A 23491-nucleotide genomic window follows, 5' to 3' on the forward strand; every position below is an offset into this window, starting at 1 on the left:
ATTTGAATGGGGTCATCCCTTCACCCCAATACTTAGCAAACAGCCCTGTTGCTGATGATAATCAGTGTAAAGCTTCCGCCGGAAGTGAAGCGTTGACCTGCTTAAGCAGCTGTTCAGCGTTTAACAGCTTCAGTCTTGCCAAGCTCTCCACGTGCATGGACGCGATCCTTTCTTAAACAAGCAGGAGAAATGAGCCGCAAAGGCCATCTTGGTACTTGTGTTGGCTTTAAAGACTGGACATTTTCCTCTTCACTTTATTTGAGGACATGGGATTGTCAAGAAGAAGCCTCTGCTCAGAGCAACCTGAGTTGTAGAGACTCCTGTGTTTCTGAATCCCAGGCCTGGCCAGAAATCTGTAATTTTCAGCTTCGGCTGAGAAGCACTTGATGGGAGAGCAGAAAAGGGATAGGGTTGCATTCTCCCAAGAATCGGGTCAAGTTAGGGTTCCAGCGGGCAACCTCGGTGTCCCCATGGCTTCAGAAAATAATAAGCCCTGTATGTGTTCAGGCACCACAGACAGCATCTCAGCAAGGCAGGCCCCAGCACAGGCAGCTGATGTCACCCAGCTGGGGTGGAGGAGATGGAGGAAAGAAACAAGAGCAGAGACAAAGCGAGAAGGAGGCAGGAGGCCCAACGTCAACGATGAGAATGCCGTAGAGGGGTTGCGTGGAAAGAGAGGAGGAGGAGGCAAGAGATGTGGACTTCCAGGGACAGACTGTTGACCACCTCTCCTTTTCAACCCTAAGCAGGCCGAAGCTTCTTGAGCCTGCCTGTGACGCAGAGGTACATGCACCCGCACCCTCTGGTGCCCGTCTCTAAGGCCCAGCAGACAATAGGGCGCTAAAGGGACACTTGTAAACAGTCGGTGACGTTTTCCTACCGGTTCCCCAGGAGTTGTCCGTTTCCTGGGGTCATTCCCTTGTAGCCCTCTAAGAGTTCCCTCCCCAGAGACCCCAGCCAGGCTCCTTCAGCCCTGTCCCCTCCATTCTCCCATCGCTCTGAAGGGGCTCGAGTCTCCCTAATGCTCTCCAGTGTCTGTCTGAGCCATCCATCAAGGGTGGCAGGCGGAGGGAAACATGAAAAAGAGCCTATTTGGCTATTAACATCCCCTCCCGCTTTGTTGTCTCTCTCCTCCCCACTCCCCTACCAGTCCCCTACTCCCCAGCTCCCCATCCCCCCCCCCCCCGCCTCCCCCCTTTATAGGAGACAAAACCAGACTGACAAGCTGAAGACTCAAACATTAATCAAACTGCGCTCCGGAACAACCTTTCCCTCGCATTAATAAATACATTTGCGGCCCCTCATTGGACAGTTGGCCTAATTTGTTTCTTTTTCGCAGGGTGGGGGGAGCCACCGAGCCGGCATCCCCCCCCACCCCAACTCCCAGCAGCCGGGCGCAAAGCAGATGTTCCGCTGCGGACGCCGAGCAGCGCTGAGCCGCGCGCCCCGGAGGCCGCGGTTGCCATGGCGACGGCCGGGCCGCCTGCTGTCGCCGAGCACGCTGTCTCGCCCGCTCAGTGATTACCTCCATCTCTGCAGCGTTCGACATACGGCCGGGATTCTAATCAGTTCCCCTCCCCCGTCCCCTCCTCTGCCCAGCCCACTTCCCCTTCAGCCCCCCGCATCATCGTCGTGGGGACTCATTAGGAGCTGCGGCTGCATCCCAGCAAGTGTCCAAGCCAACAGAGAGCTAGAGGTGTCCTGCGCTCACCTCTCTGTTTAGGAATGGCTGGCCCTCCTGTGGAAATGGTTCTGCACCCACCCCACCCCCCCCACTCCCCTGGCCTTTTTCGGTAGCACTGGGTCTCCAGGGCCCAGCTTCCAACACTGTCCCAGGATATTCCATTTTCTGGGTTATGCCGAGGCAGGTTCCCTGAGGTCCCCGGGAGAAGACATAGCTACCCTTCCCTCTAGGCCAGTGGTTCTCAACGTTTCTAATGCTGCGACCCTTTACCACAGTTCCTCATGCTGTGGTGACCCCCAACCATAAAACCATTTTTGTTGCTACTTCGTAACTGTAAATTTTGCTACTGTTATGAATCATAATGTCAATATCTGTGTTTTCCGATGGTCTTAGGCGACTCCTGTGAAAGGGTCGTTTGACCACCAGGTTGAGACAGGCAAGCCTCTGTCATTTTGATAATGAAGGTGCTGGAAATGGGGGTGAGGGGTGGAGGCAAAATGCAGGTTTCTGGGTCCATCAGAGAATGAGCCCCAGCTGAGCTCTTGTGGTATTTCAGACTAAGGAGAAGGTCAAGCATGGTGACTCAAGCCTGGATGTGAGCCAAAAACTTTGGAGACCCGGGCAAGTTCAAGGCCAGCCTAGGCTACATTGTGAGTGCCAAGCCAGCCTGAGCTACAAAGTAAGACACTGTACCCCCCCCCCCAAAAAAAAAAAAAAACCCAGCAACAACAGTCCAAGAGAGGATGGAGAAGCACATTCAAGCTGTGCAGACTGGACCTGAGTTAGTCCAATGGTTCTTGGGACGGTTTGTCCGTAATCCCACACACTATGACGTCAGTACTCCCAGGCTGAGCTCGGTTCGGTTCCTTTACAGGTAGGCTCTGATATACTCCCAGCTGGGGGCTTTGCAAGTACTGCCCTAAAGAGCCACTGGCAGCTGGTAGAGGTAGGGACAATGCTTGAGGATTTGAGGTGCCTGGAGAGCTTTCCACTGGGAAGGAGAGTCCTCTCCTTGAGACTCGGGGGTTTAGTTGCAAGGCCTCAAACACAAATCTCCTTCCCAAACATCCCTGGTTTCAGGAGACATGGGGTAAAAAACAGGGGTCATGGGCAAGACAGTCCCAAGGAGCTTGGGGATGTGGGAGCAGTATGAGAGCAGAGGACAGGCAGAGACGCGAGATTCCCAGAGCAGATGCTACATCCCACCCTAAATCACGAATCAGGAAGCCCAAGGTGGTTGAAGAAAAACAAACAAACAAAAAACAGTTTTGCTTAAAGGGAAGGGCCCCTTGGAGTGATTTAAAGCAGAAACACGTATGTTCCAGAGGCATTATTGATGCAGGAAAGCACGAATACCTTTTAATCCTCCCCCAGTGTCCCCAAAGCCAGCCTCCTCCCAATGTTTGTCTGCCTGTGGCCTTAAGCAGGAGAAATGTGCCTCTCAGGGCTCTCGGGAGCCTGCTAAGGATCCCCATGTCAGAGCTGTAAGGCTCCTTCCAAATTTAGAATGATCCTTCATGTTACGGATGAGAAACTGAGGCACAGAAAGGTATTCTAGCTGGCCTTAGACCCCACAGCTAGCAAACAGCAGTCGGCTCTGCCTGGCTGTTGCCGCTCGGGCGGCCCCCTTTCTTCCCTTTGAGGCAACCGGCTGGGAAGTTCTGGTTTCCATGAGGCACAGACAGAATCCCAAAAATCTCAGGCCTTTCCAAGCGCCTCGTCAGCCCTGTCTCCTGAAGGCCTGTCACCTGAAGGCAGCAGCCACCAGAGTGACAGCTCTAGCCCTAGCTGGCCTGGGGCCTCTCCCCAGGGGTTGGGGAGTGGTGGGGGGAGCTTTTTGTGGGGCCGCCTTCAGTCGATTGTCTGCAGCTCTGTCTTTGTCTGTCTGTCAGTCACAAGGGAACCACTGAAGACAGAGGTCAGGCTGGTCACTGGACAAGCAGAAAGAGGCCTGTCCCCATCAGAGAAGGGTTGGGAAGAAGGCTCCCTCCTCCTCTTCTTCACCACACCCCCGCCCCATTCCCAGCTTCTTAGCTGGCTCCCCTCGGGAATTACAGGCTCTGCCGATTCCAGAACCAGGGCAGCAACTGCCCACAGAAGCTCTTGTCTCCCTGCCGTACGAAACCTTGGCTCCTCACTGGAAAGCTGCTCCCTTACCCTGGCCTGTCTGCAGGAAGAGGACGTGAAGGGAGGGGTCTAGCTCAAGCCTCACAGGCAGGGGGTTTCCAGAAAGCCTCCCGCTGCCCTGTGACTCTACTCCGGTCCCTGCCTATCTCCCTGCACCCCAGACAGCCAGGCTCTCACACCCCCCTACGACAATCACACTCAGGGCCATCCCCAGAGAACCCATTTCCAGGCCACCCCAGTTCCTACTGTACACTGATGCATCTCCCCAGATTGTGCTGTTTCCAGTCTCCCCTAGCTCCCCCTGCACATGAACTTATCTCCCCAGATTCAACTGTTTTCAGGCTTCCCACACACTCTCTCTCATCTGCCTGCCTGTACACGAGCTGTCTCCCCAGATCCTGCTGTTTCCAGGTTCCCCTAGATTTCCCTGGTACACAAATTAGCCTCTTTGGATTCGGCAGTTTCCAGAACACCCCGCCTTGCTCTCTCACTAGGCAGTTCTGTCTCCCCAGATTCAGCTGTTTTCAGGCTGCCCTCGTTTGCTCTGTACACGGGTACCTCTCCCAGGTTCTACCGTTTCAAGGCTCCCCTGTTTCCCTTGTACACGCATCAGTATCCAACTTCTGTTGATCCCAGCTGCCTAAGGGATTCAGTGGGCTTAAGGAGAGTGGAAGGAGGAGAGAGAGAGTCAGGAAGAGGAGGAGGAGGAGGAGGAGGAGGAGGAAAACCTGTCATCAGGGATACTCCTTATTCATTTCTCTTGCGACCCAGAGCCCTGAGCAGCTTGCACACCGGCAGTCTCTGGGCCTCTGCTCCGACAAATAGATCCCTTAAGACCATTTGCCCCGAGACAGTCTAATTCCCTCCTCCTTGCCACTGCTCCAGGCCTGAGCTTCAAGCGGAGTGTCCCCAGAGACCCATCTTGGTGGGCTGCTCGCCCCTGCACTCCCTGCAAGCCCTAGCTCTCTCGGCTCCCTGCTAATCTCCTCAGCCCCTTTGTCTCTCATCCCTGCTACCCCTTAGCTCCCCTCAGTTTATTCACATAGAGCTTAAGGGAGACTTCAATAGTCCCCCAGCCCAACAAAGAGGGATTTGGAGTTAAAGAGCCATGCTTGATTTATTTTCCTCTTTGTTTCAGTTTGCAGGACGGAGGAACATCACCCACAGGAAACTCGTGCCTGGACTAGCATCCCAGCATGCTCTCCAGGCGGTGTAAACAATTGTTTGATCCTTGTCTCATAAAAGCAGAGGGTCTGCATCCCCATCCTCCTAGCCAGGGCAAGGGCAGCCATCTGCAAGGCTTCTTAAGATTCTTGGATTCTCAGATTGATTGTTAATTTACTTATTGTTAGAATCTCAGTCTGTAGCTGAGGTTTGTGCACTCGGTTTTGGAACTCAGACTGGCCTTGAACATGTGGCAGTTCTCCAGCCTCGAGTGCTGGGATTACAGGTGTGAACCATCACACCCAGTCTTGGGCTGATTTCAATATTGCCCCCAAAGTTTCTGCTCTGCTGGCTCCCCCCATCTTTCATTCGCTCACACCTCCTGCTACCCATCAGTCTAATTCCAGCCATTTTGGTCACCATAATGGAGCCATCTTGCTGGCCCTAGGAAACACTCGGAGTGCACCAGGGAACAAATAGAAAGAATGGGCCCAGTGGGGTCAGGGCAGCGGGTTAATTGAAGGCTTGCCTTCTTCCTGGGGAAGCCCACACCTGGATCCTGCCTCATTGTTTCTGTTCCCAGGAGCAGAGAGCAGACTGGGTTTTCCCACCTGTCAAGTAGGGATGACAGGGGTCCAAAGAAAGTTACATAGGTATAGGAAGCAGACTGTTTCTATGGAGCTTAGCAGATGCACATTGACTTAAGTCTCATTAGAACTTTGTGGGTTCCCCCCCTTCTCTCTCTTTCTCTTTGGTTTTTCGAGACAGGGTTTCTCTGTGTAGTTTTGGTGCCTGTCCTGGATCTTGCTCTGTAGACCAGGCTGGCCTCGAACTCACAGAGATCTGCCTGGCTCTGCCTCCCTAGTGCTGGGATTAAAGGTGTGCACCACCACTGCCCGGCCTTCTCTTTGGTTTATGCATACATTTTCCTTCAAAAAAAACGGCAGAAGAAAGCTCTTATTATCTCATCATCACTGTTACCACCACCACCACCATCATCATCATCACCATCATCAGAGTTTGCTTTTATTGAGACAAGATCTCGCAAAGCCCGGGTTGGCATTCAACTCTATTTGTGGTTGAGGATGATACTGAACACTTGATCCCCTGGCCCCACTTCCCAAATACTGAGGTTCTGAGTATGAACCACCACCCCCACCTTAATTTTATTAAGGAAAAATGCTATTAAGGTTGGGGAGACAGCTCTGTAGGTAAAGTAACTGCTGTGCAAGAATGGGGACCCGAGTATACGGTGACTCTGCACTCCCCTGGAGAGGTGGAGCCGGGCGGGTCCTGGACAGTCTGTGGCACTCTGTGGCACTCTGTGGCACTCCTTAGCCAGCAGTGTAACTGAAAGTGTGAGCTTCAAGTTTAGTGGGAGGTCTTGTCTCACAACATAATGTGGAGGAGTTTGCTAGAGAGACGACTCTGTGGTTAAGAACACTCATTCTCGGGGCTGGAGAGATGGCTCAGAGGTTAAGAGCACTGCTTGCTCTTCCAAAGGTCCTGAGTTCAATTCCCAGCAACCACATGGTGGCTCACAACCATCTGTAATGAGATCTGGTGCCCTCTTCTGGCCTGCAGGGATATGTGCAGACAGAACACTGTATACATAATAAATAAATAAATCTTTAAAAAAAAAAAAAAAAAAAAAAAAAAAAAAAAAAAAGAACACTCATTCTCATTCTCGGCCAGAAGAGGGCATCAGATCCCACTACAGATGGTTGTGAGCCACCATGTGGTTACTGAGAATTGAACCCAGGATTTCTGGAAGAACAGCAAGGGCTCTTAAAAGGCAGAACCAGGCCGGGCGGTGGTGGCGCACGCCTTTAATCCCAGCACTCGGGAGGCAGAGCCAGGTGGATCTCTGTGAGTTCGAGGCCAGCCTGGGCTACCAAGCGAGTCCCAGGAAAGGCGCAAAGCTACACAGAGAAACCCTGTCTCGAAAAACGAAAAAAAAAAAAAGGCAGAACCACCTCTCCAGTCACCAGCCATGTATAAATGGTAGGTTCTGACGGTTTACAGAAGACATGCGATAACGAAAGGCAAGCAAAAGCTATCAGGTATGCTAGCATATTACTGTAATTGTCAGCATGAGGAGGCCGAGACAAGAGGATTGTGAGTTCAAGACCAGTCAGGGCTACACAGGAGATTCTGTCTCAACAAAAAATAAATAAATAAAACAAGTGAGAGAGAGGTGACAGCAGCAGGCCACACTGTCATTCCTGTCCTTGTTAGCCGTGTGATGTTGGATGAGTCACCCTTTGGGCTTCGCTTCATCTCCTGAGGGCCCCAGTTTGTTCAACCCACATCACTCAAGTACCTTTCCCTACCTTGCAGTATAAACTTGATTGAATGTGGGAGATCCCCGGCCCCCTCTCCAACCCGCCCTTACTCAGAGAAAATCCGATCTCCAGAGTGGAAGGCCTGGTTTTCTTAGTTGTTTATCATAGACCCTGTTTGTTCAGCACAATGGCTGTCCCAGGGTCCTAGGGGCGCTCATCTTCTCGTCCCCACCACCTTCTCATCCCCACCGGGCTGGCTGTTCAGAGCTTTGATGTGGGACCTGCCCCCTGGGGTTTCTAGGACCTCGCTAGGAATGGGCTCCGAAGCTCAACTCCTGTCCAGAGAAAAGTTCTTCAGGCCTGATTCCTTAAGGCCGGATGCTTGCTTGATCCCAGCCAGGCTAAGGAGAATCTAAATGGCGCTTGTCTTACAGCGCCACCTTCTGGACAAACCTGCGAGGGCCTCATTTTCTGATTCCCATTCCCAGAACACTAGGATGGGTTGTTTCTTTTTTTCTTTTCTTTCTTTTGTGTGTGTGTGTGTGTGTGTGTGTGTGTGTGTGTGTATGTGTGTGTGTGTGTGTGTGTGTGTGTGTGTGTGTGTGTGTGTGTGTGTGTGTGTGTGTGTTGGTATTAATGCTGTTATTATTATCACTATTAGTGTGTGCACACTCAGTCAAGCGGATGCCATGGCGTCCACGTGGAGGACAATTTTTGAGAGTCAGCTCTCCCCTTTTCGGGTTTGGAAAATGGAACTCGGGCCAGGAAGCCTGCTTGACAATCCTTTCAGCCACTGAGCCGTCCGTCTCTCCAGGCCACAGAGATATTTTTAATTTTTTACTTATTTATTTTTTAAAGATTTTTTTATTATTGTTTTACGTACATTGGGGTTTTGCCTGCATGTATTGTCTGTGTGAGAAGGCCAAATCCACTGGAATTCTAGTTACAGACAGTTGTGAGCTGCCATGTGGGTGCTGGGAATTGAACCCAGGTTCTTTGGAAGAGCGGCCAGGGCTCTTAACCTCTGAGCCATCTCTCCAGCCCAGATTTCTGTTTGTATATTGTCTACTCTCCAAGGTCTAAATTCTTGGATTCCCCTGCCATCTTCTGGAAGGGGACGTTCCACGAGCCTGCCAGCCATCCAGCCACAGGGAGGACCCTCAGAGGGGTAGTGAGGGGTGGTCCTCAAACCGTGGAGGCTGAGAAACAGCTGTGGCAGGTCCTCCAATCACTTATCTGCCCCATGCATTCTCACCCACCCAAGGCTCCCTCACACTCACTTCCAGGCTGTTGTCGGGAAGCAGGAGCATCCTTTTTATGATGTCCAGGGTTTTCTCCTATGCTGGGGGTATACGAAAGGCCTCATATGTGCTAAGCACAAGTGCCGAGCTGGCTTCAGCCCCCCCGCCCTCATAATTGCAAGTTAAATCATGGGTTCAGATGAAGAGAAACCACACTGGCCTGGTCAAATATAATCAGATTTTCTCTCTTGCTGCAATTTCTTTCCTTTAGTGAGTGAGTGAGTGTGTGTGTGTGTGTGTGTGTGTGTGTGTGTGTGTACACGCATATGCATTCGTGTGTGCCTATTTTCAGGGTGGTGCTCTGTGGGTGACAAGAGAGTACTAAATATAGAGATATGGGTGAAATTATTGTTTTGTTTTGTGTTTCGAAACAGGGTTTCACTATGTAGCTCTGGCTATCCCAGAAGTCACTATGTAGACCAGGCTGGCCTTTAGCTCACTGAGATCTACCTGCCTCTGCCTCCCAAATGCTGAAATTATAGGTGTGCACCATAATACCTGGCTTTTAAACTTACTGTTCTAAGATACTTTCCAGAATTTAAAATGTCTAAATCGTCATCGAAGACAAAGTGGTCCCACTGGAGTGATTGACTGCAACAGGGTTTCGTTCATTCAAAAACACTAAGGCTTCAGGCTCTCAGAATAGACTGATGACAGCACACGGTGTGCTGGGTAAGATTGGCATTAAGCTGGAGGGTGCTGTTTTATTTTATTTATGTATTTATTTTGATTTTTGGAGAAAGAGTCTCATGTAGCCCAGGCAGGCCTCAAACTTGTTATGTGACCGAGTCTGACCTTGAATGCCTGATCTTTCTACCTCCACTTCTCAAGTGCTGGGGTTACAAAAGTATGAGCATCTCTATACCTAATATCTAATAAATTCATATTGAATACTCTTTTTTAAAGCATGGACTTAATAGGAAAAATTCTGCCAGATCTTAGTGGCACATGCTTTTTTGTCTCTTTTTTTTCAGAGCTGAGGACCGAACCCAGGGCCTTGCGCTTGCTAGGCAAGCGCTCTACCACTGAGCTAAATCCCCAACCCCAGTGGCACATGCTTTTAATCCCAGCATTGTGGAGGCAGATGCAGGTGGATCTCTGTGAATTCAAGGCCAGCCTGGTCTACAGAGTGAGTTCCAGGACAGTCAGGACTACACAGAGAAACCTCATCTTAAAAAAAAAACCAAGAATAATCGGGGGGAGTTGATGAATTCTAATGTAAATAATATGAATTCACCTGACTGGAGCAATAGCTCAGTTGGTAGGTAGAGCGCCTGCTTAGCTTGCTTATCATGCACAAATCCCCAGAATTCCCCAGATTCAATCTTGAGCCCCAAATAAACAAGGCATGGTGGCAAACACCCATGATCCCAGCCCTTGGGAGGTGGACCGGAGGATCAGAACTTCAGGGTCATCCTAGGCTCGGCACCCAGTGTCAATGCGCCTTCACCTGGAGGCTTGCAGATAGGTGTCTGTGTAGTTCTCCATATATCGTTCAACCCATGGCCACGCTCTGCACCGCTGAGCGCTTTCAACGGTTTGGAAGTCTTCAGTTAAGCCGGGCAGTGGTGGCGCAGGCCTTTAACCCCAGCTCGGGAGTCAGAGACACACAGATCTCTGTGAGTTTGAGGCCAGCATGGGTCTACAGAGCAAGTTCCTGGACAGACAGGGCTACACAGAGAAACTCTGTCTCAAGAAAGAAAAGAAAAGAAAGTAACTCTTCAGTTGATCCCTGTTTTTCTTAGAATACAATCCAAGCCCTTAGCTTTGTGGTTGGAATGAAGAGTAATAGGCAGTAGAAGCAGGCCACCAAGGGTTTAAAATCACTCCTTTGCCTTAAAACGGGTTACTCTACTTCTCAGGCCCTCAGTTGCCTTATTTGTTAAAAATAGGGCTAAGAGCCAGACAGCGGTGGTGCTCACCTTTAATCCCAGCACTTGGGAGGCAGAGGCAGGCAGATCTCTGTGAGTTCGAGGCCATTCTGGTCTACAGAGCAAGTTCCAGGACAGGCTCCAAAGCTACACAGAGAAACCCTGTCTCAAAAAAAAAAAAAAAAAAAAAAAAAAAAAAAAAAAAAAATAGAGCTAAGAATGTCTCCTTGGCCAGGCTGTTCTGAGGGTACTAGTGTAGCTGGTGTACAGAGAGAAGCAAAGTGGCAATTATTTCTTCATCACCCACGGTGACCCACTCACGCTCTGCCCAGGAAGAAGTCACCTATTTCAGCTTGTGTCAGGGGAAGACACACCCTCTATCAGCTCTCCTGGCGGATACACACTTTCTGCAATTAGACAACACATGGATGGACTGGAGAGATGGCTCAGGCGTTAAGAGCACTGGCTGCTTTTCCAGAGGACCCGGGTTCAAATCTCAGTACCCACACGGCAGCTCACAACTGTCTGTAACTCCAGCTCCAGGAGTTCCAACACCTTCACACAGCTACGTATGCAGGCAAAACACCAATGTGCATATAATAAAAATAAATAACAAACAAAATAGGGTTGGGGGCTGGAACTCTCGTAAGAGCTGGAAGAACACATGTGCTGTCTCTCCCCAGATGTTTTCTGTCATCGTGTAATTTGAGGTCTCCTCTGAATGTTTATAGACTCCTTATCTGCAAGCATAGTTTCATACCCAGTCAAGTTGGAGTCTACTTAGATCAGATAGTGTGCCTTCCAACTCATTTCAGAAGTTCCCATCAGGAGCTGGAGAGATGGCTCATCAATTAAGAGATCTTGCTGCTTTTCCAGAGGACAAAAGTTGGGTTCCCAGAACCCAATCTGACAGTTTACAATCTCCTGGAACTTCAGCTCCAGGGAATTAAATGTCCTCTTCTGACCTCTGAAGGTATGCTTACACATCACACACACACACACACACACACACACACACACACACACACACACACACACACAAACACACAAGCTAGGTATGGTGACACACATCTTTAATCCAGGCAGAGGCAGGTGGATCTCTGAGTCCGAGGCCAACCTGGTCTCCAGAACTAATTCCAGGATGGCCAGGGCTAGCCTTGTCTACAGAGCAAGTTCCAGGACAACCAGGACTACAAGGAGAAATCCTGTCTCAAATAACAACAACAAAGATAAAAATTATTATTTTTTAAAAAGAAGCTCCCATCAACCTCCAATAAAAGTGCCCAGCTCAGAACAGCCAGTTAGTAGATGTCTGTTGGAAAAATTCATTCCAAAAGAATTTTAATTTCAGTATTATGATCAGCACAGATTTTTTTTTTTCTCTCACCAAACAGCTGGTGTGGAGGGACCACAGCCATCGGTGTGACCACAGCCATCAGTGTGCACATATAAAATCTACACCCTTCCCAGCCACTCTCATTTTTTTCGGTCCCCCCTCATCTGAGATGAAGGGGGAGGTTAGGGTCCAGATGAAGACCATGCAAATGATGCTAGAATATAACTTGGCAACTACTTGTTTAACTTTTTGTTGAAAATTCTTACTAAAAAGAACACACATCTTACATATCGAACTTAAATTCCCATCACTACTCGGAACAGGATTGGATTTTTTTTTTTTTTTTGTTTTGTTTTGTTTTGTTTTTCGAGACAGGGTTTCTCTGTGTAGTTTTGCGCCTTTCCTGGAACTCGCTTTGGAGACCGGGCTGGCCTTGAACTCACAGAGATCCGCCTGCCTCTGCCTCCCGAGTGCTGGGATTAAAGGCGTGAGCCACCACTGCCCGGCAGGATTGGATTTTTAAAAGGTTTTTATGCCTTGACATATCCCTCAAATCCAATCTTTTCTTTGGACCCTCCACCCCCACCTCACTCGTTTCTCCCCAGTACACGGTTCATCACAGACATCTAAAAATTTTGATTACGAGCCGGGCGGTGGTGGCACACGCCTTTAATCCCAGCACTCGGGAGGCAGAGGCAAGTGGATCTCTGTGAGTTCGAGGCCAGCCTGGGCTACAGAGTGAGTTCCAGGAAAAGTGCAAAGCTACACAGAGAAACTCTGTCTCGAAAACCAAAACAAACAAACAAACAAACAAAAAACCACTACCACCACCACCAACAACAACAACAAAAATTGAATACATTGAGTCAACAAACAGCTGAACGAGACCCGGGTTGGAAGGAAAGAGGAGCCGATAGAGTTGTGCCCAGGAAATTATTCCCATTGCCAGGATCCAGAGTTGAAGGATCCCTGCCGTAGAAGAGCTCAGAATTAATTTCTCCCCACAATATAGAAAGAGTTGTCTTGTTTGTTTGTTTTGAGACAGGCACTGTCTCACTATGTAGTCCAAGGTAGCCCCAAACCTCCTGTCTGAGCCTCCAGAAACCACAGCACGCTTCACAGGGAGTTTCAAAGGGCTCGAGGGCAAAGAAAGTGGGAACTTCCGGGTGGGCTGCGGCTGCCTGGCTCATCCCTCTCCCAGGCCTGGCTGGCTCCTCCTCCGCAATCAGTGCGGACTGGAGAAGAGCCCCTGTCCCCTGTCCCCTTCCCACTGCTCCAGTCAACAGTGGTCCAGTCATCCGGCAGCAGGGAGTCATCCATCAGGGTCGGGACGAGAACCAATCCCACATGCCCTGCCTGCCCGGCAGCCAATTGGAAGGAGGCGGGAGGAGCACAGCGTGTGTGTGTGTGTGTGTGTGTGTGTGTGTGTGTGTGTGTGTGTGTGTGCCTGCCTCTGTGTGTGTGTGCCTCTGCGTGTGTTGGGCGTGGGATGTGGCTGGGTTGACTCCAGGTATTATATTATAAAGAGGATTGAAGGGAGGCGCAGCCACCTGAGATCCCGACAGGGTCGAGACGTGACTGGCATTCATTCCCCTGTACCAAGTCCCTGAGTGAATTTCTCCAGTGCCCTCTGGCCGGGCCCTACGTTCCTGAGGTCTCAGTTTCTGACCTGATGCCAGTCAGCTGCAGGAAAAGGAGCGATCCTAAGGATCCTCGCCCGAGTTCGCTCGGGAGCTGCTGGCGCTAGAGAAGGAAGGACGTTACGATGGGCAGACACGGGAAGGCAAACCCTGGCTCGGAACTGCAGACGCCCTTCCCGAAACCCCTCAGGTTCCGGTCTGTGGCAGCTCTGATGAGGCTATCATTTCGGGAAGCTGGTGCAGCGGGCAGAGCACGGGGCTGCCAGCCAGGCCTGCTGTCTCGGCGGCTCCACTTGGCTGCAGAAAGCGAGGGGGCGGCCAAGAGACGCAATAGCCAGAAGGCTGGACTTGAAGACTAGGGGTCTTCGACATTATGGGAATTCAGCGCAATCCGCTTTGCGCTGCCTCTCCAGGCTCCTTTGCCAAAGTTTCCCAACGGGATCAGGGAAGCCTATAGCCATAGCAGGTGAAGGGACACTTTCTTATCGCTCCTACCCCCATCACTGTGTTTTGGTTTGGGTTATTTTAAAGACGGTGTCCCATCTGTGGCCCAGGCTGGTCTCAAACATATTAAGTAGTAAAGATGACCTTGAACTCTCTCTCTCTCTCTCTCTCTCTCTCTCTCTCTCTCTCTCTCTCTCTGTTTTTGTTTTTTCAAGACAGCGTTTCTCTGTGTAGCTTTGGAGCCTGTCCTAGAACTCACTCTGTAGACCAGGCTGGCCTCGAACTCACAGAGATCTGTCTGCCTCTGCCTCCTGAATCTGGGATTAAAAGGCGTGCGCCACCGCCGCCCAGCTCCTCTGTCTCTTAAGAGCTGAGGTTATAGGCTTGTGTGTCCCACACCCTGTGCGGTCCAAGTGTGAGCAAGGAATTCAGATGTTCTAGGAGAGTGAGAAAGTTACTGTCCCCCCACAAAGCGTGACTTTGTGGAAGCTGCTGCATACTTGAAAGTTTCAGGGCCTCGGTGTACTCCTTAGTAAAATGTCGACAGCACCGTGTGGTTCAAAGAACTGCCAGCTTGCATGAAGCTCCTAGCTCCTGCTTGACGCTTCCCATTCCCATCCTGGCACAGTTGAAATTGCAGGTTCACGCCAGGTTGCCAGGAAGCAGTTTACTCCTCCGAGCCTTGAGGTCGCTTAGGGACCATGGATGGAGCCAAGCGCTACGGGAGGCAGAATATTTGAGAAGTATTTCTGAAGAACTTCTTTCCCGTTGCCACACTGGCCCTGAACTCCACAATTTAATTGCACATTTTTCCTCTCTCTCTACTTCCAGGGTTACATTTTTGCATCTCAGGGCTGTGTGCACAGTGACCCAAGAAAGGGCTGTGTACGCAGTGACTCTGGAAAAATGTATAGTCAGCGTTTATAATGAAAAGATTTGCATTCCCGTACCTTCCCCAAGTTCTCTAATTACAAATGGAGTCCAATTCAGTATAAATATCCGGTCTGCTTTTTTGATTTTGTTTTAAGATAGTGTTTCACACAACCTAAGCTGGTCTCAAACTCATTATGTAGTAAAAGATGACCTTGAACTTGTGATTCTCCTGCTTCTGCCTGCCAAGGGCTGTGATTACAGGCGTGTCCCGTACGCTGGGCCTGGAAGTGACAACCACAGGGACAGGCTTTTATTAAGACCCAAAGCTCACCGCTATCTTTATTATAGCAGCTGGCAAAAAGCCCTGTGTTGAGAGGGGAGTCGCGCGTGCTGGTTGCTAGGGCAACGCACTGGCGCTGGTGTCAGAGATCAGCAAGAACACCACGAGGAGGGTCCATCCCACTCCAGGGGCGGAGTTAATCGAGGCCCTAGACCCGTAGGCGTGCCCGTCGTTCCCTCCAGATGGCGCTGTAGGACCACGGATGCTGTGCGGGGGCGGAGCTTCCTGCTGCGCTTTACTCCTGTGAGGGGCGGGAGCTGGGGCGGGGCGTGGGAGCCAGCAGCTCAAACTCTCGAGGGATCCATGAAGAAGATTCCCCACGTTACCGGAGAAAAGTTCGCGACGTGGAAAGCGTACGGATCAGAGAAAGACTGGGAGAAAGTGCAGAGTCTGGGGCTAGGATAGGGAAGAGGGGTCAGGATGCTCACAAAGTTTATTCATCTCCATCCTTGAGGTTTGTCCCGGTGAATCTCCTCCATCGCCTCTCTGGACCCACCCACCCCCCGATCCTTCACAACCTCAGAGGTGCGGATGCTCTGGACGTATGCGCAGTGGGCACAAGTCAGGGGCCTCCTCGCCCCCAGGATCCAGATAGAACCAGCAAGTTTATAGGGCTCTAGTGCCCAGGATATACGCCAAGACAAAATTCCGCAGTCCCAGGCACGCCAAGAAAAATAGCCAAACTGTTCCTCAGTTTGTCAAAGTAAGCCCTGACTCCTCTTCCTTTCTGGAAGCCAGGAACGGAAAAAATGACTCAAGGAATCCCTTGGCGGAGCCTTCCTGTATAAGCTGTGCACACAAAACGGGGGTACCATCTTCACCCCCTCCCCCCTTTCCTGGAAGACTGTTGTTCCTGTCACTATTATACCTCACCACGCCTTCGTATCTAGCCGCTCAACCACACATGGAACCCCAGGCTATCTGTGTTGTATCCCCCCCCAAACACACACTTCCCTTTCTCTTGACTCCGACGACCCCATTCACCCCACCCACCCAATAAAAGATGCACCGCGGAAGCCCTCCTCCGAACACACAGACACACAGACACACACACACATACACACTCCCAAAGCCAAGAAAGGAGATCTTTGGCAAGAAATGCAAGTTTATTAAGGCCTAGGGCTGAGAATGGCCGAGGTCCGAGGGAAAGAAGCTTTGCTGGTTCCCATGGCCCCAGGGGCAGGCCAGGGTACTGAGCAGGGTTAACGGAGCTGGGACCAAACTTCTGCTTCTCGGAATTCCTGGCAGGAGACCTCCTGGATCAGTTCCGGAAGAGGCCTGAGAAGGCAGAGGGATCTCTCCTGCCCCCTGAGGCTCGGGGCTTTTGCAGGGACTGGGAAAAAATGCTCTCTGGAGAGGGAGCCTCGACTCCAAGGTCTTCATTTCAGTAACGACCACTTAATTTGTTCCTTGGCTGACTGAAGAACCTGGGGCGAGGGGAGAATGTTGGGAGAAATAGTTGAGAATGTCAATCAACGGTGCCCTTACTGGAGGTCTGTGAGGCCTGAGGGAGCCTCTCCAGCCCTGGTCACTAGGTGGCGGCAGCTTGCCTCTACTTAGTTTAAATGCGACCAGGCAGGCCCAGCTCGCTGCAGCCAAACCCCAGCTGGCTGCCGCCCAAGCCAATGCAAGTGTGGGTGTGGCTGTGGCCCCTGCCTTCCCGGATCCATGCCAGGCTACAGAAGTTCCTCCTCACAGTGCCATCCCTAGGCAGGGGCTGGGCTCAGATGCTCGGCACCTTAACAAACCCCCCATTAATGCGGTGTGTTCCCTGCACCCCAGCCCGTCCGCTGATGTGGCGACGGCTGTCGATGTGTGGGCTCCTACTGCCAAGAAAAAACACCTCGGTCCAGTGTATGCCCATATCAGTACCAAGACTCCCTCTAGGCATGAAGCCTCCTTCTTTCCCCCCAAAATGTCGGTCCCACACTGCGCATGCCCCTTTCTCCTGCAGTCTCCCTCCTTCCTGGCGACAGTGAATTCCTCCCATCTCTCCTACGGAACCCTCTCTCCACATTTCATTTCATGCTCACTACTATAAGCTTTGTTTTTATTTAAGACTTCCACTAACACACAGGTGTGGTTCCTGTAATCTCAGCTCCTGGGAGGCTGAGGTGGGAGCGTGATGAGTTCAAGGCCAGCCTGGGCTACATAGCAAGCCCCTACCAGTCTTCATTCCTTGTTCATTTAGAGAAATAGAAATAGTTGTTTCCTGAGAATGTATGACTTAACATTCTAGGCTCTTTCCATCCACGAACTGGTTCATCTAAGTCTTCAAAATATTTTCTTTACAATCAGTGTGTGTGTGTGTGTGTGTGTGTGTGTGTGTGCTACACAGCGCACACATGGGATAAGAGGACAACTTGTGAGCAGGGCATGGTGATCCATGCCTTTATTCAGTGGAGAGGCAGAGGCAGGTGGGGATTGAATTTACGTCCTCAGGCTTGGCAATATGGCCCTTACTCACTGAGCTGTCTTGCTGATTCCTAATTTGTATAACTCTCTTCTGAGAGCCCTAGAGATGCTGAGTAACTCGTCATTCCACTTTTGCTGGTAAAGTAAAAGCTTTGGATGACTCACAGGAATGCAAGTTTTCTGTTATTGTTGCTGGTTAGTTTTTGTTTTTGAAACAGGGTCTTGTTCTTGGATCCAAATCTGAAGCGCTGGAATAACAAGCATGCACCGCCACACATGTACCATGAAGTGCAGGAATCTCCCAGGGCTGTGTGCATGCTGAGCAAGCACTCTACACCACCAGTCTTAACTTACGCTCTTCTTCATTACTTTAATTTTTAAAAATTGTATGTGTGTCGTCAGGCAGTGGTGGTGCACACCTTTAATTCCAGCACTCAGGAGACAGAGGCAGGTGGATCTCTGTGAGTTCGAGGCCAGCCTGGTCTACAGAGTGAGATCCAGGACAGTCAGGACTACACAGAGAAACCCTGTCTTGAAAAACCAAAAAAATTGTTATGTGGCTTTTTGCCTATATGTGTGTCTGTGTGTGTGGCTTTTTGCCTATATGTGTGCCTGGTGCCTGCAGAGTCCAAACAAACTCCTAGAACTGGAGTTACAAATGGTTGAGCCACCATGGGTATGCCTGAAACAGGTCCCCTGTAAGAGCAGGGAGTGCTCTTAACCACTGAGCCATCTCTTTAGCTCTCCCCAATGTGTGTTCTTGTTCGCTCTGCTCATCAACACTCCCCTTTTAGAGGGTTTAATGTTTCTTTCATTTATTACTTTAATGTGTTTATGTGAAGGTCAGCAAACACCTTGTGGGGAGTCAGTTCTCTGTCACAGCAATCAAGCTCAGCTCATCGGGCTCAGAGGCAAGTGCCTTTACTTGCTGAGGCATCTCAATGGACTACGTGTTGTATGTTTCTTATTTTTTATTTTTAAGACAGGGTCTCATGGAGATATCTTAAAAATCTGGCCTCAAACTTGATATGGCTTTGAACTCCTGATCCTCCTGCCTCCACCTCCCAAGTGCTGGGATTATGGGTGTGTGTGCCACCATGCCCAGCTTGGTTTATTTTATTTTAGATAAAGTCTCATGCTACAGCCCTGGCTAGCCTGGAACTCACTGTGTAGCTCAGGCTTGTCTTGAACTTGAGATCCTCAAGCCCAGCTTGGTTTGTTTTATTTTTAGATAAAGCCCCATCCTACAGCCTGGGCTAGCCTGGAACACACCGTATAGCTCAGGCTGATCTTGAATTTGAGATCTTCAAGCCTCAGCCTTTCCAGTATTGAGGTTATAGGTGTGAACCACTGTGCCTGGCTCTTCCAACCTCCTTCCACCCTGAAAACCACCACGCGGCCACATCCTTTTCCAGCAGAACATGAGGAAACACGGGGAACCAGAGGGTGATAGGGTGACCAGAGTAGTGCAGGACAGTGGGCATCTCTCCTGGTGCTCTCCACTGATGGCACAAGCCCGTCTCTCACAGGGCTGCCACATTAGGACTAGTTTAATCCAGGGAGGGAAGCTCCTTGGACACAGTAAGTCTGAGCAGACAGACCTGCAGATGGACAGAACTGAAGTCAAACCATTTGGCTTGACTAGCAGGAAGTCTGTGAGACTGGAGACCCAGTTTGTGGACAGTAACCAGGGTACACACACACACACACACACACACACACACACACACACACACACACACACACACACTGCTGCCATATTCTGCATGCATCCCAGTTAGGGTTGTGCAAGGTGTATGGCTGGCTCCTTTTCAACAGCCAAGCTACTAAGGGCAGAAGTGAAGAGTACAGAAAGTTAGACCCTACCCCTGGGTGATGAGGCCCTTAACCATCCCAGCATGGCCCCTGAGTGGTGAGGCTAAGTGCTGGAGACAAACTCCCACATGGCATCCTGTCCAGGTTGGAGGAAATGTGGGGGATCTGGGACTCTACATTGCTTCGGGTAACAAGTAACCCAGGCATCATCAGGGTAGCTGGTTTAGGGGAGGAAATGGGGTGAGCAGGTGGTAATTTGCCCACTCATCCCTTGGCACCCAGTTCCCAAGAGCTCAGTATCCTCAAGGGCTTCCTCTAGGAGTCACCAGCTCAGGCGGCGGTGGTGGCACTCAAAGCATTCAGGAGGCAGACAGATGGAGCTCTGTGAGTTCGAGGCCAGCCTGGTCTACAGTGCTAGTTCCAGGACAGCCAAGGCTACAGAAAGAAACCCTGTCTCAAAAAACAAAACCACACACACACACACACACACACACACACACACACACACACACACACACACAGAGTCACCAGCTCATCCCTTCTGTCCCACATCTCTGGTTTCTTAACTCTGACTATCTGCCCTGGAGCACTGGGCTCTCCATGTCCTTTGGCCTGTTTCTGGCCAAGGCAGATGCATGGGGCTTCTTACCTGGGCCACACTCTGTTCTGTCAGGCCAACGTCATCAGTCTGTGGGGAAGGAGAATCACAATCAGGAGGGAGAGGAGTCACTGAGTCCGAGAGGTGACAGCTTGCAGGCTGAGGGGTGCAGCAGTTAGCATGACCCAGAACTGCGCCTCTACCTCCACTTAGCAGACCGAGGTCCTGCAGCCCATCCTTCATTGCTGGGGATTAAACCCAGGGTCTCACACATGCTAGTCAAGTGTTCTACCCCTGAGCTGCATCCTCAGCCTAACTGAAGGGAGGCTGGTAAAGGGAACTAAAGTTGGGGAAAGGTGTCATCCGGGCTGCAGGTGTGGAAAAGCCGAGCCAGAGCAGAAGGGTGTAATCCACAGTCCCCAAGGCTGCCTCCTGGAGTCATTCTGAGGATGCTGTTGTTGCTCCGTCCAAGCTTCTCACTGGAGGGTGGGAAGGGGCTGCTTATTTATTTATTTGTTTGTTTTTTGTTTATTATTTGTATGGGGAATGAACAGGAAGCTTTTCCTCTTAGCAACAGACACCCCGCAGCTGCCACCACTAACTACTTGTAAGTGTGAAGCCTGAGTGGCCGGGCTCCCACCAGCTGAGCCCTAACAGCCTGATGCCCAGGAAGGACAGGGGGAGTAAGGACAGGAAAGGCAGTGTGGAAAAGGTAGGGGTGGGGTACAGGAAGGCTTACCCTAAAATTCACTTTCTGGATCACTTGCTGGGGGTCACTCTCCAGAATCACACTGCAAGATAACAGAAAATTTGGAGGTGGGTCAGTGATGGGATTCCCCTCCAACAAGCCACTTTCTGACTTCTCATATATCCTGCAGTGTCTCTCCTCCGGGGAACCTTCCCACAGGTGGTCCTGGAGCCACACCCGTCCCTCCCTCTGGGGACTCTCAGCTCTGTTCCCTCTGCACTTTATACCATGGTCCACCTCCATGATCACCTCTGGGGCAGTACTCATCTGAGGGGCTGGTGAGGTGGTACAACCCGAAAAGGTGCTTGCCACCAAACGTGACGACGCGAGTTCGATCCCTAGAACCCACACGGTAGACGGAAAGAACTGACTTGATCCATACTCAATGCTCCGGCACACACAGTGATCAAAGATAAATAATAATAATAAATGTAAAAAAATAAAACAGCCGGGCGGTGGTGGCGCACGCCTTTAATCCCAGCACTCGGGAGGCAGAGCCAGGCGGATCTCTGTGAGTTCGAGGCCAGCCTGGGCTACCAAGTGAGTCCCAGGAAAGGTGCAAAGCTACACAGAGAAACCCTGTCTCGAAAAACCAAAAAAAAAAAAAATAAAATAAAATAAAATAAAATAAAACAACAGAAGTCAGGACAGCCCGGTCTAGATGAGCAGATGCTGTGGAGGGACTGGGTCCTCTCACATTTAGAATCCAGCCATCAGACACCACCAAGCAATAGCAGGCAGCTAATAAAATACAGAAAGGGGGGCCTGGCGGTGGTGGTGCACGCCTTTAATCCCAGTACTCGGGAGGCAGAGCCAGACGGATCTCTGTGAGTTCGAGGCCAGCCTGGTCTACAGAGCAAGATCCAGGACAGGCATCAAAACTACACAGAGAAACCCTGTCTCGGAAAAAAAACAAAACAAAAAACAGAAGGGGGAGTGAGGCATTCACAGTACCCCACCTCCCAGAGGCCCCAGCTCTCAAGTTGGGAGGTACAGTACCACAGGAAGTATATAGCCTCTGAAACATCTTATGCACATGGTTTTAGATCTTGGCCCTTCTAATTCCCTTGGTGTGTGTCCTTAGATAAGTTACTAGAATCTGAGCCTCTGTTTCCTCCTCTGTAAACATGGGCTGATGTTTCAAAGACGCTATAATCCCAGCACCTCCAGCACTGAGGCAAGAGGGCAAGGAAGGTGAGGGGGAGACACTCTAGAGGTTTCTGCTACCATTTACCCCAGAGTCAGAACTTTCCTCTTCCCTGATTATTGCACCTCTTTCAAGGAATTCTACGAACCAACCTTTCTTATAAAGGCTCCCAATCATCTAGGAGTCTGCTAGCGTACTAATGAGAGGCAATATTTACTGAGGAAAAAGACAAAAAAATTTCCCAAATTACCAATGAGAACCATGGGCTTTATATGCATCATTTTGTATGACCCTCACAATCCTATGTGATAGCTTCCTTTTATCCTCATTTTAGTGACAGGGAAAGCAGACTCAAGAAGAGACAGTGTCACACGTGTATCTAGCTGCCATCGAAGGGGGATCCTCTGACTGAGGTCCTTTCAGAAAGGGACGGGTGTCTATATTCCTCCTCGGCCCTGGAGAACAATTTGGGTTTTCCCAAACTCAACCTATCTAGCTGCCTGTTGTGGGTAGCTGTCGGGCTGCCCTCCCGTTTGGCTTGACTCTGGCTACTCATGACAAGGGGAGAAGGTTGGGGCCTAGTAGGAATACATGGAGAAGGGAGGATGAGCTGGCCAGAATGCGCCCAGCACTGAGCCCACAAAGGTATCCTCAACATCTCTTCTCTCTATCCCCTCCTCACCCGCCATCTACAATTTCATCCAGCACCAAGAAGGCTCCATCCATGTTCTCCAACAACCAGCGTCTCTCCACGTTCTTCCTGTGGGCAGATACAAGCACCTGAGCCTCCAGGTGGCCAAGAGGAACCATGACTCCTCTAAGCAAGGCAGCTCCTCTCCTTCCCCCTTCCCAAGAAGGCCTGGGCAGGAGAATAAAAGGCAGGGGGAGCAGGGCCGATGCCTGGGACTCCTGAGCACAGGGCAGGCCTGGGTCATCCTGGGTTGGTTTGTCCAGTGGTTATCAAGCTTCCTAACGCTGTGACACAATATGTTCCTCAACCATAAAATTATTTTGTTGCTACATGATAAACTGTAATTTTGCTACTGTTATGAATCATAATGTAAATAGCTGGTATGCAGGATATCTGACATGCAACCCCTGTGAAAGAGTCATTCGACCTTCAAAGGGGTTGCAACCCACACTCTGGGCCATGTAGCTGGCGTAGGTATTAGTGTTGATTGGGGATGCATGGAAAACCAACTCTGAACTTAAAAGTTAAAGATACTGTTTATAGCGGGGTGTGGTGGTACACACCTGTAATTCCAGTACTCAGGGGACTGAGGACGCAGGACTGAGGGGGAAGCCAGTGTGGGCTGCGTAACAAGACCTTCCTCTCCCTGCTCTCCCTGCATTTGGAACTTGTGTCGATATGAGTACTATGACCTCAGGCAACTCAGTGTCTTGAGATTTGATAGCTGATCATACCCCGTGCATGGCTCTGCCTGGGGCACCATGGAAGTCAGGGGCCCTGGAGGAAGCAACTCCAGTTCCAAGGCTTGCAGAGCCTTCCAGGACAGCAAGGCAGAAGGGCCTTGCCTCTGGACAAAGGGAGAGGCTGGGGGCTGGGGCCCTGGCGTGCACAGGGTCTCACTTACCTTAAGATGTGGCTCAGAGAGTCAAACAGGCAGGCCAGAACAGACATGAGCATCAGCTGAGGAGGAGGGTGTGGGAGGAGGGAGAGAAAAGAGGGGACGCTGAGCGGG

At 50.7% G+C, this 23491-nt stretch overlaps 1 protein-coding gene across 1 annotated transcript in view; it reads right to left on the minus strand.

Moving 5' to 3' along the window:
* Positions 1 to 16150: 16150 nt before the first annotated feature.
* Positions 16151 to 23491, minus strand: part of Copz2 (COPI coat complex subunit zeta 2) — a 12549-nt gene continuing 5208 nt past the window's right edge. The window contains exons 5-9 of the mRNA XM_052758825.1: positions 23384 to 23439; positions 22471 to 22548; positions 20633 to 20684; positions 19945 to 19983; positions 16151 to 16492 (exon numbers count right to left, since the gene is read on the minus strand). Coding sequence (XP_052614785.1) covers positions 16445 to 16492; positions 19945 to 19983; positions 20633 to 20684; positions 22471 to 22548; positions 23384 to 23439 — 273 coding nt within the window. The 3' untranslated portion in view covers positions 16151 to 16444. The remainder of the gene's footprint in view (positions 16493 to 19944; positions 19984 to 20632; positions 20685 to 22470; positions 22549 to 23383; positions 23440 to 23491) is intronic.

The sequence above is a fragment of the Peromyscus californicus genome, unplaced genomic scaffold, assembly GCF_007827085.1.
Source record: "Peromyscus californicus insignis strain IS unplaced genomic scaffold, ASM782708v3 Scaffold_3__1_contigs__length_106647218, whole genome shotgun sequence".
In the NCBI taxonomy this organism is placed as follows: Eukaryota; Metazoa; Chordata; class Mammalia; order Rodentia; family Cricetidae; genus Peromyscus; species Peromyscus californicus.